At 52.6% G+C, this 18,427-nt stretch overlaps 1 protein-coding gene across 4 annotated transcripts in view; it reads right to left on the bottom strand.

The window, feature by feature from the left end:
• The window catches only part of Sh3d19 (SH3 domain containing 19), a 119,363-nt gene that overhangs the window by 67,127 nt on the left and 33,809 nt on the right, over window positions 1-18,427 (bottom strand). For all 4 annotated transcript variants that reach the window (XM_060378518.1, XM_060378519.1, XM_060378520.1 and 1 more), the window contains one exon: window positions 5,119-5,158. In XM_060378518.1, coding sequence (XP_060234501.1) covers window positions 5,119-5,158 — 40 coding nt within the window. Of the gene's footprint in view, window positions 1-5,118; window positions 5,159-18,427 lie in introns of those variants that run through there.

The following is an 18,427-nucleotide window of genomic DNA, read 5'->3' as shown; positions in this document are numbered from 1 at the left end:
ATTGACAGTTACCAATGAAGAGAACCATCATTGACAGGTACCAATGTTTAGAACCATGATCAGTAACAGGTACCAATGCTGAGAACCATCAAGGACAGGAACCAATGCTGAGAACCATGATCAAGGACATGGACCAATGCTGAGAACCATGATCAAGGACATGGACCAATGCTGAGAACCATGATCAAGGACAGGTACCGATGCTGAGAACCATCAAGGACATGGACCAATGAGAGAACCATGATCAAGGACAGGTACCAATTCAGAGAACCATTAATGACAGGGACCAATGCCGAGAATCATGATCAAGAACAGGGACCAATGCTGAGAACCATGATCAGTAACAGGTACCAACGTTGAGGACCATCAAGGACAGGAACCAATGCTGAGAACCAGGAGCCTTTGAAACTCTTAACGCTGAGGTGCTTGCCGTGACGTTTACACCGTCAGCTCTTCCTTCTGAGTTTACTAAACTCTGTGCTACAATTCTTAGAGTTGCACTGGAGCCCTTCCTGGGCACCACCGTGGAAGTCCCTGACATTTTGGAGGTAGACACGTTAACCATGTGAAAATTTCATATGAATGACCATCAAAGAGGAATGGGAAAAGAGCGGGTCTACCTGGGAAGAAACCAAAGGTTTCACAGATCTCCACACGAGATGCCACAGCTGGACAACTCCTAACTGCAAGACCTGAAAACAAGCTAAACTTGATGAAAAGGAACTGGCTGAGTCAACGATGCAAAGCTACGCCAACGGTTTTATACAGTCATTACCGGAAGGAATCTGTCTGCGTGTTCCTCTGGAACTACGTGCCACATACATACACGCATACCGAGATGCACTTATTTTAAATATTATTCGCATATACCAAACATATGCATAGACAGTAGGCTAGGACAGATGTGAACCAGATTCTTTACCAGTTATCTACGAGATCATTGCAAATACCACAATTTCTAGACTATTAAAAAGTGACACGTTACTGTGACCCTGTTTCTTTTTATTTTATTTTATTATTTTATGTGTTAAGTGGTTGCTTGCATGTATGCTCCCGACCTCCATGCCATGACTGCAAATAGCAATGAGTGTTCAAAGCCAAGTTCGAACTCTCCATTGCCAGAGCTCCCTGCAGTGGTGAGTTAAGCTGTCCTCACTGCTGAGCCAAGCTACACCCTTTTAGATGCGGCTGGCACCCTCCGTCTCTGAGCTTTCCATGTCATCCCAACAGAAGTGACGTGCTATCTTATTACCTGCACCCCAACCGCACCTGAACCCAGCGCTACTGCATGCCAGGAAATACAACATGCTGAGCTGAGCCAACCCAAACTATGACCCTCCCTGCCTGCCTGCCTGCCTCCCTCTCTCTGCTTCTCCTTCCCTCCTTCCCTTCATTCCTCCTTCCTTCCTTTCTCCCCCCTCCCTCTGCTTCTCCTTCCCTCCTTCCCTTCATTCCTCCTTCCTTCCTTTCTCCCTCCCTCCCTCCCTTTCTTTCTTCTTTCCCTTTCAAGACAGGGTTTCTCTGTGTAGCCCTTGCTGTCCTGGAGCCCCCTCTAAAGATCAGGCTAGCCTCAAACTCACAGAGATCTGCCTGCCTTTGCCTCCCAACTGCTGGTATTAAAGGTGTGTGCTACCAAAGCCTGGCTTAAATATTTTTCTTTCTTTCTTTCACTTATTTATTTTTGTTTTCAAAACAGGGTTTCTCTATTCATGTATGTATGTATGTATGTATGTATGTATGTATGTATGTATGTTTTTTTCAGACAGGGTTTCTTTGTGTAGCCTTGGCTGTCCTAGACTCTCTTTGTAGACCAGGCTGGCCTTGAACTCACAGTGGTCCGCCTGCCTCTGCATCCCTGAGTGCTGGGATTGGCTTAAATATTTTTTCTTAAGTACTTAAATTTCATCTTTGTGAATTCCTTGACACCAGAAAGCCAAAAGAGTTGTCTTTTCTTTTCCTTTTTTTCTGAGGGACATTTTTAATTCACCTTGGACACTAACCTTTGTCACTTCTGTGTATAACATGGCTACATTTTCCTTTTCATGTTTTTCTGACATAGTCAGTTACCTAAATTAAATTTTTTATCCAGTCCAATTTACCAGTCTCTTTATGGCTTGTGCTTGTCGAGTTTAACAACCTCACTGTGATGACTGGAGAGATGGCTCAGTGGTTAAGAGCCCTGGCTGCTCTTCCAGAAAACCCGGGTTCAAGCCTCAGCACCCACATGGCAGCCCACAACTGTCTGTAACTTCTTCTGGCCAGACATATATGCAGACAACACTCGAGCACACACACACACACACACACACACACACACACACTCTTATTTAGTTACAGCAAAGCTCCCTGTGTACCCTTAAGTCGCACAGACTTACACATTTCTTCACACACTGCAGTCTGACCTTGTACTTTGGGGGGCTGGAGGCTCACCTCGTAGGGCTACGCATGGATGTTTAACACCCGGACGGCAGCCGTTTGCTGGCAGCCGGTTCTTTCACTGGAGGGCCACCTCTGTCCCATCGCACAGACCCCGAACACAATCCCGTCTGCGGGTGCTTCCCGTCCTGTCCCAGCCAGCGACCTAACTGTTGACAGGGCACGTCTTTGCGTCTGTCAGCCATCTGCCTGCCTCCCCGACTCTCCAAATCTCCTTGGCTACTTCTCCTCATTATACACCCTCGAATCCCTTCACGTTTCCTAGTGTTCTGCGTGATTTTAAACGAATATCGTTGGCTTTCCTGAATGGGACTGTGACAGGCGATTGTAACTGGGCTTCAGGAGTATCAAGATTCACGTGATAATTTCTGAAAAGTAAGGGTTTTGTTTCGCTGCCTCTTCACTGCTGTAAATTACTTTTTTGTAGAAGATAAAGTATTTGAGATGAAATATCTAGTTATTCAGTCTCCGTAAGTCACTGAAATATGTAATTTAAGGCTTATAGGGTAGTAAAAAGAGCTCCTGATCTTCTATTCATGGCAAGGATTGCCACAGGACTTAACATCCGTTATTATCTTTGCTTCCTCCTTCCATCTAATTAGTCTCTCCGACACTATGTCACAGCGCTTCTTTCTAGATGTTATTAATAGCCATGTCTGGGGCAGAAAGTTACAAATTCAAATAAAATTTTAATCTGGCTTACGCTAGAGCTCTCACTAGGAGTTTTATAAAGTACTTTATATGCTTCAAATGCTTTCATTAGTATTTGAGGATGTTTTTCTGCTTCAAATGCTTTCATTAGTAGTTGAGGGTGTTTTTCTACTAAGTTTTTGCTCCGAGATGGTTGCTGGGTGTGGGCACTCCAGCCCTGTCCACAGGGACAGCGGACTGGCTTTCGTTTCTTGACACCTACAAAGTGAGCAACATTTGCCAGTGACTTAGAGCCACACTTGTGAAGAGACTGACCCATCGGAGAGAAAAGGTGAATCTTAATTTTAAAGAGACACGGGCTAATCTTCGCCAGGAGATGAATGAAATGAGGCCTTCCCTACCGCCTTACTGTAAATAAGGGGCCTTTCGAAACTGGCCTCCGTCCTTAGAAAGGGCCATTCAAATTCTTATTGTGTGTGTGTGTGTGTATGTAAGTGTATGTATATGCATGTATATGCATGTATGTATGTGTGTATGTGTATATGTGTTTATATGTATGTATGTGTATGTGTGTGTATGTGTCCATGTGCTTCTCTGTGTGGGCATGTGCACATGAGTCAAGTGCCTACACGGGTCAGGAGAGGGCGCCAGATCTGGAGCCGGCATTACAGGCAGTTGTGGGGGCCCTGTGTGCACTGGGAGCCACTCGCACAACCCCTGAAAGTACAGGGATGCCATCTCTCCAGCCCCAACCAGGTCCTTTTGGCATGTGTGAGGGGACTGCGTGTCGCTTCTGGGTCAGACGCCCTGCCTCCGTACGTGAGAAAACCAGGCTGGGGTTAAGGGTGTGCCCCGGCATGCCAGCTGGGTGAGTACACACCGGGAGTCTCAAATCCTAGTGCTGAGGAGGCATCTCTGTGCAGGGGGCGGGGCTGCCTGAGGGGAAGAGCACCAGCGGCCTAACACTTCCACTTCCGTAGAGCTGCTGGGGGGCTGCTGTCTGTGTGGCCTTAACAGACCACCACACACATACACACACACACACACATACATACACACACATACATGCACACACACATATACATGCACATACATACACACACACACACACGCACGCACGCACGCACGCACGCACGCACGCGCACACCCACACAGTATACATACAGATACACAAGAGTGTGGTGGTAACTTGTCGGGACCAGCCACGGATACAGTGAGTTTCAGTGTGCAGGTCACACCTGAAGAAAGGCCACATGACAGCTGCCCAACCTCTCCCTTCAGGCGCGCTCACCGAGGTTCCACTCCCAACTGTTGAAAACACACGTGCTCGGCTAGGGAGCTTTCAGAGACCTCACACTGACCCATGAGTGCACGCAGGTTAGGATGCGAGCCGTGAGCAAGCTAGGGTACAGCTGCCAGGACCGGCCAGCACACGGTCACCGCATCAGCCGCGCCACACCAGGGGTGAAGAAATGACGGGAGGACGGCTTTGGGGAGGGGCAGGGAGGAGGAGGGACGGCTGTGGGGAGGGACAAGGAGGAGGGATGGGGAGGAGGGGCGGCTGTGGGGAGGGACAGGGAGGAGAGCAGGGGGAAGAGGGAAGGCTGTGGGGAGGAGGAGGAGGGACGGCTGTGGGGAGAATGGAAGGCTTTGGGAAGGAGGAGAATGGAAGGCTTCGGGAAGGAGGGACAGGGAAGAGGGACGGCTGTGGGGAGGAGGAAAGGCTGTGGGGAGGGACGGGGAGGAGGGGTGGGGAGGAGAAAAGGCTGTGGGGAGGGACACGGCGGAGGGGCGGCTGTGCAGAGCCTGATTGAAAACATCTGGATCAGCCGCTGGCTCACTGAAAGGTGCCGGCTCCAGCCTCTCCAAGTTGAAAGTGTGTGTGTGTGTGTTTAATACTTTGTAGTCTGAGAAGTTAAGCTGGGTGTGGTGCACTCACACAGGGGGATGGGAGCAGGCCGTCTGTAAATCTCACCATTTTACAACTAACGTTTCACCGAGGCATGTGAACAGCTAAGACACAGCTCCTACCTTGAAGAGCGGTGCTCCGGCTTCCGCCGCTCGCTGCGATCTGTGGAGAGAGAAGACACACCATGTCAGCCCGAGCTCTGTGAGGACAGAGCACACAGTCAGCCCGAGCTCTGTGAGGACAGAGCACACTCCCCCGCAGCCAGGGAAGGCGGCTGTGCATGCTGGGCCCAGGCTGGGGGCTCCCTGTTCGCTGCAGCCAGCAGGCCTGGCACGGGCGTGGAAAGCACAGGACTAATCCCCACTGTGCCTGGTTCCGTGTCGTGTCGAGCTTCCCGGCTGCCAGGCGACGGAGGGGGAGGGGAACAGCAGCTGGCCACATCTGCAAACAGCAGAGGCCAGTGCAGCCTCCGGCCACACACTCGGGAGCATACACCACTTGGAGTGTGCCCTAAGCGTGCCGGCTGTCACACACATGAAAGACGGGCTGCCCGAACTGTGAGGAAGTGCAGGCCGTGCAGGAGGGCAGGCCTCCCGCTCACGGCCATTGCCCAGTGGTGAGAAAAGCGGGGCGACGGGAAACCTTCCCCTGCCCAAGAGCACAGAACAGCCTGCTCACGCCAGCCCAGCAACACCGGCTCCCGACTGCGTGCTTCCAGCTGAGGAGAGGGCTCTGAGAGCTCGGCCTGCACACTTACACACACCACAGAAGTGAGGAAGGGCATGGAGAGCTCGGCCTGCACACTTACACACACCACAGAAGTGAGGAAGGGCATGGAGAGCTCGGCCTGCACACTTACACACACCACAGAAGTGAGGAAGGGCATGGAGAACTCGGCCTGCACACTTACACACACCACAGAAGTGAGGAAGGGCATGGAGAGCTCGGCCTGCACACTTACACACACCACAGGGAGAGGAAGGGCTCTGAGAGCTCGGCCTGCACACTTACACACACCACAGAAGTGAGGAAGGGCATGGAGAGCTCGGCCTGCACACTTACACACACCACAGGGAGAGGAAGGGCTCTGAGAGCTCGGCCTGCACGCTTACACACACCACAGGGAGAGGAAGGGCTCTGAGAGCTCGGCCTGCATGCTTACACACACCACAGGGAGAGGAAGGGCATGGGGAGCTCGGCCTGCACACTTACACAGCCATGACGCAGCCCCACGGCTTAAAGGGAGCCTCGGTAACTCCAGCAGACACACTTGTGCCGCCCCTCTCCAACAGTGTGAACACGGGAGAATTAAAGAGCGAGTGGAGACTGGACAGGGGCGAGACGGAGAGCACCACAGGCTGAGCAAGACACACCCAGGGCACAGTGGTCGCCTTCTCCACGGGCTGAGAGGAAGAATGCTTCATTTATTCATGTAGTGTGTGTGTGTGTGTGTGTGTGTTTGTGTGTATGTATGTGTGCGTGTGTGTGTGTGTGTTTGTGTGTATGTATGTGTGCGTGTGTGTGTGTGTGTGTGTGTGTGCATGTGTGGTGTGTCTGTGCACACATAACTTTCACAGGCATGCGCCCCCCCTTCCACTGCGGGCTGCAGGGACCAGACAGGCAGGTCAGCCTCGGAGAACTCACCCCTTGGCACTTGTCCTGAGCGGCCACCCACCCGACAAAGCCTTCTTAAGCCGAACACTAGTGCACGCTGAGGCCCTGTTCTGCACAAGCAGGAAGGAGGCGCACGGCCAACGTGTCTGCTTGCACGCCCTCCCTCCCTCCCTCGCAGCCCTGGTGTGTCAGCCTCCCTCTGCTCACCCAGGGCTCCCTCACACTCCTCCGCACGCACTCGCCTGAGCCTCCTCACTTTGCTGCCCTCTGACACTCGGCGCTCCAGGTGGCACACTTGGGCTAGCTCAGGTCTCAGGAAGCACCCCCTCGGCTCGGCGTGTTCCCGGCTGGCCGGGGGGCGCCCGGCTCACTCCTGTATGCGTGTGCAGGCCTCACTCATCCTCCTAGGCCACAGTGGGAGGAGGCGCAGTCCTGAGCGTGTAAACAAGCCCCAGCAGCCAGGGCTTCCCGGGGCCGCTCTGATTGGCAGATGTGCTGTGAGCAGTCTGCACATCTGGACTGCGGCCACGCAGGGAGCCACGGCTCTCCTCCATCCCAGCTCAAGCAGGAAGTGACGAGCGCTCAGTCCTGTCTGCCCCAACTCCCGCAGCTCGCTTGGAGCGGAGCGAGTGCACATGCAGCGTTTGTGCTGTGTTCCTCGGGGACGGGAGGACAAGGAGAGTTACCCGAGGCTACAAGAGCCCCAGACCCGCCACCTTCCACAGCAGCAACAAACTGAAGCTCACGTCATCACCTCGACTTTTCCCCGAAGGATGCAGATAAACACGCTTCACACAAGAGATGGCGTCATCTTTTATCTGGAGTGCAGATAAAGTGGACACCCCCCCCCGACACACAGACACAGACAGAGACACAGACAGACAGACAGAGAGTGCTGTCTGTGTCGTCTGTTTATACTTGAGGAAAACTCTGACAGTTTATACACTTCTATTTTAAGCAATGCAATATTCGCAATAGGGAAAAATATTGTGCAACTGTCAAGAAATACATTGTGATTACTTCCGTCCAAAAGCCAAGACTGAACAAAATGGGTCACCGAGGGAAGAAGATTCAGGCTCTACTCTCGCCAGCAACAGAAATTAGCTGGATAAGTCCTTAAGAGGAACGTGAACAGACTGACAGCGAACACAGAAATTTTATCTTGGCCTTACAGAAAGCCAAAAAAAAAAAAAAAAAAAAAAAAGAGTATGGATTTTATTTATTTCAAACCAAATCCTTTCTAATATTTCCTTTAAAAACCTCAGTTTTGAGTAATTAGAGGAGAGTGCGTGCAGGGCTCTGGAGTGCTGTACTCTTAGCGATAATACGGATTACTCAGCTCCGCGGCTGCCACGGAAGACGCACTAACGCTAAAGAGGCCCAAAGTTACCCCTCAGACAGCGCGTAACGGGCTTAGGTTCAGCACAACGCACACCAGCTCGGCATCGGCCACCACTGGCCTGTGGGGCCGCAGGTCAGCAGGCAGCTGAAGTGTGACAACAAGGGGACACTGAGCCTCGGAGTTAGCGGGTGAAGCATAAAGGAGGGGGTGGGGCGGCTGCGGCACCGCCCGGGCACGCTGGGCACGCGCCTGGGCACACGTGCGTGGTTAGGGCAGGGGCCGGCCGGGCTGGGAACACGGGCGTGCTTGACCAGGCGGCCAGAGGCAGATGCCCGGGCGGGCTGGACTCCGGGGTCGCAGCTCCCGGGGCCTTGAACTTGGTTCCTCCCCGTGATTAAACGGTGTCTGAAAAGGGAAGCACGGGGAGCCGCGGGGAGCACGGGGAGCCGCGAGGCAGGACGGGTAATCGGCCGGTGCGGGAGGCCCTCAGCTCTGAGAGCGCAAGGCCGGTTCTGGCCACTTCCCTTCACCCGCGCCCGTCACTCTCCGCCCCGGGATGCTCACCACGACCACGCCGGGGCGGCCGGAGGGCGAGCATGAGCCCTTGGCGGGGCGCAGGGGGCGCGCGCGTGCTGGGCAGGAGCGGGCAGCGGACCGTGGGGCTCAACGCCAGTGCCACGCGGCCCCCGTGAGCCTCACGCCCACCCCCGCGCAGGCCTCACCCTCACCATGCCCCCCTCGGCGCAGGCCTCACCCTCACCATGCCCCCTCGGCGCAGACCTCACCCCCACCATGCCCCCCTCGGCGCAGGCCTCACCCCCCACCATGCCCCCCTCGGCGCAGGCCTCACCCTCACCATGCCCCCCTCGGCGCAGGCCTCACCCCCCACCATGCCCCACTCGGCGCAGGCCTCACCCTCACCATGCCCCACTCGGCGCAGGCCTCACCCTCACCATGCCCCCCTCGGCGCAGGCCTCACCCTCACCATGCCCCCCTCGGCGCAGGCCTCCCTCACCCTCACCATGCCCCTCTCGGCGCAGGCCTCACTCTCACCATGCCCCCCTCGGCGCAGGCCTCACTCTCACCATGCCCCCCTCGGCGCAGGCCTCACCCTCACCATGCCCCCCTCGGCGCAGGCCTCACCCCCACCCTCCCGAAGGCTTCCGTTACCTGGGACCACGCATCCTAACAGAGCGCCTGCACGTGCCCGCGGGGCGCCCTCATCCACCCCACCCGGTGCCACCCGGGGGCGGTGTGTTCACAGGGGACGCCGAGCGTGCCCACTGTGACAGGGGCGGCTCTGGCGAGCACAGACCCTGCTCACAGCTCTGACGACACACACATGGAAACGAAGGTGACCCAGACCCAAGCGCCATCAGGTGTTGCCTTGGCTGACACAGAAGAAGAACAGCCGGGCACGCGCGTGTGTGGCCCCCCTCTCGGCGTGTGTGGCCCCCCTCTTGGCGTGTGCGGCCCCCTCCTGGCGTGTGCGGCCCCCTCCTGGCGTGTGCGGCCCCCTCTTGGCGTGTGCGGCCCCCTCCTGGCATGTGCGGCCCGGTGCCCGGGCGCTGGTCACTTACTCCACAGGGAAAGCTAAGCGCAGGCGCAGGCCGCCTGCCTCCCTGACGGCAGAGCCGGGCCCTGGCTGTTCTCAGCTTAGGGGACACTCGGCCTCCGGAGTGAATGCGGGGACTCATGCCACAGCGGAGCAGTGCCAAGGGAACCCGGCTGCGCCTCACACTGCAGCATCAAATGTCCCCTGTGACAGGGAAAACCCTCAGACCTGTCGGTATCACACCTAAGTACAACAGTCAAGTTCTGGCTTGGGTGTGTGTGTTTGGGTTTACATTTTGTTAGTGTTTGCCTGTGTGTTTTGGGCAGGCTCTCCCTGTCCGGCTCTGGCTATCTGGGCCTGTCTGGAGGCCCGGGCATCCGAGGACGGGGACCTTGTCTCCACCCCGAGTCACTGCCCCTTCTCACCCTTTGCTGCCCTCTGTTTCTTGAAGTATTTTTGTTCCTTAGCGTGTGCGTGTGGCTTCTTCCTCCAACAGTTTAGGGTCTGTAGATGTGTGTGTACATGTGTGTGTATGTACATGTGTATACACACGTGTGTGCGTGTGTACGTGTGTGCGTCCATGTGCATGGAGGCCACAGGTTGACACTGAGTGTATGCTCTACTGTAGTCCACCTTGCTTTTTCTATGTTTTTATATGTATAACTGTTTCTTCCCACCCTGAGTCCTGAGACTGGGACACATGCTGTCAGGCCTGGGGGCGGGAACCTTCTGAGCCATCGCACCGATCCCTTCTCCATTTATTTGATTTTATTTTTTAATGTTTTTCGAGGCAGGGTCTCTCTGTGTAGCCCTGGCTGTCCTGGAACTCACTCTGTAGAGCAGGCTGGCCTTGAACTCAGAGATCCTCCTGCCTCCCGAGAGATGGACTAAAGGCATATGTCACCATGTCCAGCTAATCTCTAAAGCTTTGCTGGTGTGCTCTGCTTTCGTGCGCACCAGCAGAGGGCACCAGATCCCAGTACAGAGGTCGTGAGCCCGGCGTGGCTGCTGGGAGTTGAACTCTGGTCCTCCGGAAGAGCAGCTGGCATCTCAACCACCAAGCCACCTCTCCAGCCCCCACTTCTTTTCTTGACTTGATACAGGCCCCCTCATGGAATTTGGGGTTCAGCAGTCTAGGCTGCTGAGCTCCTTGGCGCTGCCCAAGGCTACCTAGTGACACGATGATGCAGGCCCCTGTGTGCGGCTCTGGAGACCAGTCAGACCCTCACGCTTTTGGAGAGAGCAGTGGAAGGAGAGAGCAGTGGAAGGAGAGAGCAGTGGATGGAGAGAGCAGTGGATAGAGCAGTGGAAGGAGAGAGCAGTGGAAGGAGAGGGCAGTGGATGAAGGAGAGAGCAGTGGAAGGAGAGAGCAGTGGATGAAGGAGAGAGCAGTGGATGAAGGAGAGAGCAGGGGAAATAGAGAGCAGTGGATGAAGGAGAGAGCAGTGGAAGGAGAGAGCAGTAGATGAAGGAGAGAGCAGTGGATGGAGAGCAGTGGATGAAGGAGAGAGCAGTGGATAGAGCAGTGGATGAAGGAGAGGGCGGTGGATGAAGGAGAGCAGTGGATGGAGAGCAGTGGATGAAGGAGAGAGCAGTGGAAGGAGAGAGCAGTGGATGAAGGAGAGAGCAGTGGATGAAGGAGAGAGCAGTGGATGGAGAGCAGTGGATGAAGGAGAGAGCAGTGGATGGAGAGAGCAGTGGAAGGAGAGAGCTGTGGATGACTGAGCCATTGCCCCGCCCAGGGCAGCATCTTAAAACCTCTTTCTGACTCCGGCTTCTCTCCCACCTCTACTTCTGTCTTTGACCACTTGGTCTCATTCCTTTATAAGAAGGCCGACTGGTCAGCGGCATCGATCCTCCTTTGCTAAGGACAGAGACACTCCACCGTGACCTCTGCTGGCCTTTCTGAGACATGTTAACTTAATCTGTTTGTATATTGATTAAATACTGCAAGAAGACCTGGTTTCCATTCCATTTGTTTCTGGGAGGAAATCGAGAAGGGAGGAGACAGTGATTTTGGTGAGATTTACAAACCAACAGTCTCCCTGGGAAAAGGGGCCCTCCCTCAGTGTCAGCCAGCAGAAAGTCCCCTGGAGACCGGCTCCGCCCGCTTTCCTGACTCTCAGCAAGTGTGCCCAGGCTTGGGACCAGTCCCACAACAGTCCCGCGTGTTTTCTGTAAACCTCACAGTGCTCTGGGCTGAGTTAGCTGTAACCTGTCGAATTCAAATGTAACTGGACCACTCTGCACTGACCCCGCCCGGCCCTGAGCCTGTCCCTCACCTGAGCCTCTCCCTCACCTGAGCCTCTTCCTCAGATCTGGAATGCTTTCAGCTAGGGAAGGAACAAGGAAGAGAAGGGCTGAAAAGATACATGGCTTGAAAAGACCAGATCACCACCCTCACAACAGGTAAAAATAGTAAGTTTTTCTGGTGCTGTTTCATTTATGTTTTTAGGAAAACTAAATTCTTCACCAGGTTAAAACAGCTAGAGCCTCTGCTGCAAAGGTTAACTGTCGCGGACATCACAGAAAACATAAATGTGAAGAGGAAACCCAGGTGGCTTCCTGGAGTGGTGCTGCCAACTGTCCTCTGAGCCTCAGGCATCCTGAGGGACTCTGAGTTACAGCTGCGCATCTGTCCCCAGAGAACTGGAAAATCGCCTCAGTCTAGGGCTAGCAAATGTCCCCCTTAGACAAGGCCTTAGTCATCTTTCCACTCATGAACCCTCTCACCTGAGAAATTTTTATGCAAGTCCAGATACACAGGTATAGAAAATAAGTACACAAATCATTTACTGACAGTAAATCACAAAGTAATTTACTTTAAAGAATTCTTTGGTGTACACGTGAGCTTATTACTCAGTAAAGACAAAAGGCAACTTTAAATATTAATGATAGGAGTGCTGGCTTAATCCTGTGTGAGCCGCTAAATGCTGGCTGGCAGGACGCTGAAGGGCAGAGCGTCGTCACAGTTTGCAGAACTGATTGCTGCTTTGATTTAAATCGTCAGTGCTGCCTGTGTCCCTGCAAGTCAGTGTGCTACGGCGTGGCGCAAACACAGTTAGGGGCATTTCTGAGAGGGGAAACTATGTCCTAATCACAAGACGAAGCTCATTTAACAGTCTGTAAGATGAAACTCCAGTTTCTGGGGCTGGGGGGATGGCTCAGCGGGTAAGAGCACCGTTAGCTCTTCTGGAGGACCCAGGTTCAATTCCCAGAACCCACATGGCTGACACTCCATCACCAGTTCCAGGGGAGCCGAAGCCTTCAGAACTCTGCAGACACTGAGCACACAAGCGTGCACAGGCCGCACGCTGGCAAACACCATACACATTAAATAACAGAAAATAAGTGAAAATCTTACTTAAGTAAAATAAAACGTTGTAACCCAATACCATCCAAAGACATACTACCCCATGACTTACATGCTGAAGCATGCTGGCATGGAAACATTGTCCTCGCTTTTCATAATTACTACGATTCTAAAGAGCAGAACACTTTGTATGTACAGCAAAACCCTGCAGTTCTTAAAGTACCACGGGCCTGACTCTCAGCTGAGGTATTTCAGGCCACCCTCGCTGGAGCCACACGGCGCCATGGCACGGGAAGCACCGCCAAAAAGCTCAGATCATTACACGTTTGGTCTTGAGCTAAGTTTTGGTCACTGACTTTACAAGGTTCACATTTTTCAAGACTCCTACACTCATTCAGTTCCTGGGTCTCTTATGATATCATGACACATGATTTAAGAAACGGGGCCCAAGACCACCTTCCTGAAGCGTGAACTGGAGACCAGAGGAAAGCAAAGGGCCATTTAAATAAAGCAGGGAGAGGAGACTCCCTCCGAAGGTAAGGTGGGCACAGAGAGAGCAAAGAACTTGGTGTCTCCAGGCTTTGTGACTTTTACGGAGACGGGCATAAAAACTGCTCTGCCAGAGGGGTCAAAACTGCACACAACGTCCTTTGGCTGGGTCAAGGAAGAAGTCATTAGCTGAATTACAGTACTGTTGGTTTTAACTCTGCAGACTGTTAGAAGGCTGTTCTTGATGGACCAAAACCCAGGCTCGAGATAGCGGGTAGCTAAACAAACGTATTACCTTCTGTTAGCTTTGAGACAGGAAGGCGCAGTTAACTGTTGGTGGGACCGGCTGGCCCTTTATCTCTGTGGCCAGTGAGGCCCAAGCTGACCCTTACGTTCCCTAAGAGACTAGCAGTGTGAGAAGTGTCTGCTGAAATGTTAGCATCTGAAGCCGTAGGCTGCCTCGAGACTCTCTGCCCCCCCATCCTCTAGCTCCTAGCCTGCTCTAGCTTATCCTGTACGCAACTGAATATATGGAAAGTGATGCTATTTCAATAATAACGCCCAATGCTGGTGCAAACGGTCCAGATATGGGCATTTTCCCTACCCATCGCAGAAATTGGTACAGATCTTCCGACCAGAGCAATTTGGTACTTTTTAAAAGTTTGGAGCTTTCCCCCACAAGAGTTCAGGTTCTAAAAATCGTGTCTCCAGAAAGAAAAGGACACTGAAGATTTCCAGGAAGCTTCCCACTGGACTATTCTACTTATTTTATGTGCATTGGTGTCAGGCCTGGAGTTACAGACAGTTGTGAGCTGTCATGTGGGTGCTGGGGTTTGAACTTGGGTCCTTAGGAAGAGCAAACAGTGCTCTTAACCACAGAGCCATCTCTCCAGCCCCCTGGATGAGAGTATGAAAAAAGTGTAGCTGTTTCTGAAATGGACAAAGAGTTTTCATCCAAAATATTCAGGAACGTAGTACTTAGGAATGAGCAGAGCTGACTAAATACATTTCTGGTTAGCACCGAAGAGAGACCTCCCTAATTAGGAAGTATTTCTGTCATTTGACTTCCGATCCTTGTTTCAAAGCTCTCTCCACACAGCAGGAGTGTAAGGGAAAAGATTAAACTTAATTTAATGAGAAAATATTTTTACATGTTCGAACATGCAGAATCAAGGCAGTAGCATTTTTTAGATCTAAAATTACTAGGAAAAAGCTGCTTTGAGCATTAAGAAATTCTTCCAATGACATAGATCAACAGGGAAGAAACACTGGCAAAGTGCAAAAAAAGCAAAAACAAAAACAAAAAACAAAAAACATACAGTTAAAAAAATTGCAGACAGGGTTCAAATCTCAGGATGGTCACTAGTTTGTCTGTCTCTTATCTCTCTTTCCCTCTCCCTCCCATCTCCCCTTCTCTCCTCTATCTGCCAGTCCCTTAACTCTCCAAAAAATGTGAATAAAACACTTCAGGGGAAAAATAGTTCCAAGATTTCCTTACTGTGAGTTTATTCTGACTCAAAAGTTTTTTATTCAGCAACTAAATTAGGTTTTCCCCTCGTCACCACAATATCCTTGTTGGCCATCTGCTAGCCCTCCTATTATCGTCCGCTCAAACACAGAGCGTTCCCTTGCAGGATAGTTCCGAGATTCACAGATGTGTGCTCACACCAGCCCTCCTTCCTGAAGCACTCCAGGGAAACGAGTGTGCTGACGAGTCAAGTCAAAACACGGGCACCCACGGCGCCGTCACACGGGAACTGGCTTTTCCCACTCATCCCAGGCACACGCTCGCTCTGTCCCTACAACTCACAACGTTTATAAACATTTTCTTCATTAAATAAAAGAAAAATATTACACTTGGCTCTTCTGGTTTAAAACCAAACACTGTTTTCTGAAAAATTAGTTTTCAGACCATAATAAAAAATATGATTTCAGTGGACTAAGCACACATTTAAGATTCTCATAAAGCAGTCATGGGAAATGGGAAAAATCTTACAACGTCTAAATCTATGTTATCACCTCAGACACATGCACACGCCTTCTAAAATGGTCAAAGTTTAAAGATCTGAAAACCTGGTTACTGATTAAAGAAAAAATTTCCAGTGTAGTCATTAGAAACTCGTAAGCCTGATGGATCTGATGGTTACCCCAGGACCCACGAACTGCACAGGCTTGCTGAAGAGAGTGATGGCTTCCACACTCATCTCCCCTTCTCCTTTTTCTCTAGGACAGGTCCAGCTAGATGGCACAAGCCGACCTTGGTCTTGTGACCATGCTCCTGCCTCAGCTTTCCAGGAACCACTATGTTCTGCTCATCATTTCTTTATTAGGAAACTGGTTATGGCCATCTGAGTTTAAAGTGAATGTAGCCAAGGCTGCCCTTTTAGCTAGTGCTGCCGGCGGGCCATTCTCCAGCTCGTAATTGTGAGCCCAGGAGAAACATGTTAGTTATGTAACCTTGACTAGGGCAGCATCCTGCAGTTTTCCTCTTTCTTTCTTCTTTCAAACGAAAGCCACAGGAAATTCTAAACCCTAAAGGCGGCAGAATGAAATATGCAGACAAGGCCTTTTTCTGTCTGCTCTACAACAGGTCCTGGCATCTAGCCCGGGAGCCACAGGTCGGACTGCTGGGTGAAAGAGCAGTGCTCTCAGGAGCCTTCTGTAGCATGGAGGGCTGCTTCCAAACAGTTTGAATCTATAATATTTTTAATATATTAAAAATATTAATATTCACCCAGGGTAAAGGTGGCGTACGCCTGTAATCCCAGCGCACTCAGGAGGAAGAGGCAGGCACATCTCCGTGAGTTTGAGGCCAGTGTGGTCTACAAAGTGAGTCCAGGACAGCCAAGGCTACACAGAGAAACTGACTAAAAAAGCAAACCCAAAACAATAACAATAAAAACAACAAAACAAAAAACCACTGAGTTTGATCACATTAAACTGTTTAGAATCATTTTCAAATCTCTAGGCAACAGTTTATTGTTAGAGGGGATATTTGGTTTATAAACCAAAAGGACAACTTTGACAACAACAAAAGATTGCAGCTGCCTTCTTTTCTCCAGTGTTCATAATTGTCTCCATATAAATTGTACATATTCACATCTTATAAATTCCATCCTCTGGGTGCTATGGGCAAAATTGTTTTTGCTCTCTATTCTGAGGTCTTGGTGCTTCCTTTCTGTTCCTTTGATACTTCTGTCCTTCCCACAGGCCTTCCTGCAGTCCCCAACCAGCAAAGCTGAAATGTGCCCCCACACAGGCAGAAGGAGGACCCTGCTCCTCAGGACGGCTATGCCAGACAGCCTGCGGGCACAGCCCTTTCACAGGGGCCGCATACGACCCCCAAAAAACACAGATATTTACACTACAATCAGTAGCAAAACTTCAGCTATGAAGTGCAAAGCAAGGATTGTACGGTGGGCCCGGGAAGGCTGAGAGCCACAGTCTAGAGAGCCTGGGGTGCACAGCGGGGCAGAGGCTTCTGGGGCGGCCGAGCAGGCCTGAGTTCTACTTGAGTTTCCAGTTCTGTCACCAGGAAGGTGAGCACCTCAATTAGGTTAGTGTCTCCTCACAGACATTCGGGCGAAGTGATGGTGCCAGCCCTATGAAGAGGCCATCTTAAGAACGCACTGCGTAGCATTTAATCAGCGCACTTCGGGTGATACTGGGGCAGACGCACTGAATTTCATTACAAAGCAAAGAAAAGCATCTCCTGACTGAACAGCACATTCGCCATCTTCAGGTCAGAACCGGTGTAAACCTGTCATTTAATGCACTGGCCTCGAGGAACGCCCAGTTCTCAACTGCAATCCTTGTTACATTACAACGCTATCCTTGATTCTTGGAAAATATAACCCTCCCTCTCTCCCCCCATGGGCCTTCCAACCCTGAACGTTTTTCTTGTTTTCCTGACGGTTTCCTGTGCCGCGCACTGAGCCTCCCATCCACCCAGCAGCGGCTTCTTCTTAGAAGGTCGTAATCAGCGCCTGCTCAGTAGTGAGGTTACACCTAACAGGACGGAGCGTTCTCGGAGCCAAGGAGGCAGCCAACGTGGCTGGACAGCCCCCCCCCTGCTGTCACTCCCTTTCCCAGCTCTCTCTGCTGTTTCAACAAACGTACATTCTGGCCAAACCCTGGGAGCTGTTTCTCCCTCCCAGGCAGCCCCTCCCACCGTCCCCTCTGCAGTCCCGTTAGCTACAAACCCCGTCTTTATTTAGCCCAGCACCCTGGACGTTACAAAGACCCGAAAGACCCGGTGGCCAAGGAGCGCAGAGTGGGGTGTTCGGGGCGCATCGGGCGGAGGCGGAGGACACTAGCCGGCTCGGCAGCGCGGGTCCTCGCCATTTGCTGTCAGGAACCGCTCTCGGGGCCCAGGCCTGGCACTGCCATTCCCGGCTTTTCGTGATTCCAGTCTCTGGCCTGGTCTAGGCTACCTACTCCCAGGGACGTGCAGGCCTCCGCGAGAGGACGTCTCCTCCCCCTCCATCTGATGGTCCACAAGTCCAGCGGAGTGTGACCTGCTGGCGCTGTGGACGTGCGGCCACTTCTGCTGGGGACCTCGGGCGAGCCCACGCCTGGGCAGGGAAAGAGGCCGCCGCCCAGGACCTGTGACCTGCCTATGCAGACCGGGTCTAGCTTCGCTCTCCTTCCGTAGGCAGAGGAAGAACAAAGCTCCTGGAGTGTGGTGGCTCAGGCAGCAGCAAGCGCCTAGGGGGCGGTCGGGGCAGGGAGCAGGCAGCCTGGGGGCGGCGGGGCTCCCGCCGTGGTCCTCACTCCAGGCCCATCGCAGGGCAGTGAGTGGCCTCAGCGGCCAGCAGCGTCAAGTCTGCTCACGTCTCGGAGGTGCGTGCCGACAGGAGAGAGGGTGAGAGCTGCTTGCGGCCTCCCTGGAGCCCGCACTTCCTGTCCTGGCTCTCAGCTAAATGCAGCCACTCCCTGACCTCAGCGACAATCACATCACCAGCAAGGGGCTCCTCCACATACAATCGCCCACCTGCGTACGTCCCCTGGGAGGCCTCCCCTGGGCAGACCTCTGTCTCCGGCCAGCTCCTTGGAGGTATACCCAGAATCCTCTTCCCTCATTCACCTGTTGTGGCTTAAATGTCACTCATGCCTTCT

The sequence above is a fragment of the Meriones unguiculatus genome, chromosome 2 (genome assembly GCF_030254825.1).
Source record: "Meriones unguiculatus strain TT.TT164.6M chromosome 2, Bangor_MerUng_6.1, whole genome shotgun sequence".
NCBI classification, from domain to species: domain Eukaryota; kingdom Metazoa; phylum Chordata; class Mammalia; order Rodentia; family Muridae; genus Meriones; species Meriones unguiculatus.
Note: the sequence above shows the minus strand (reverse complement) of the source record. Positions and strands in the feature narration are given on the sequence as shown.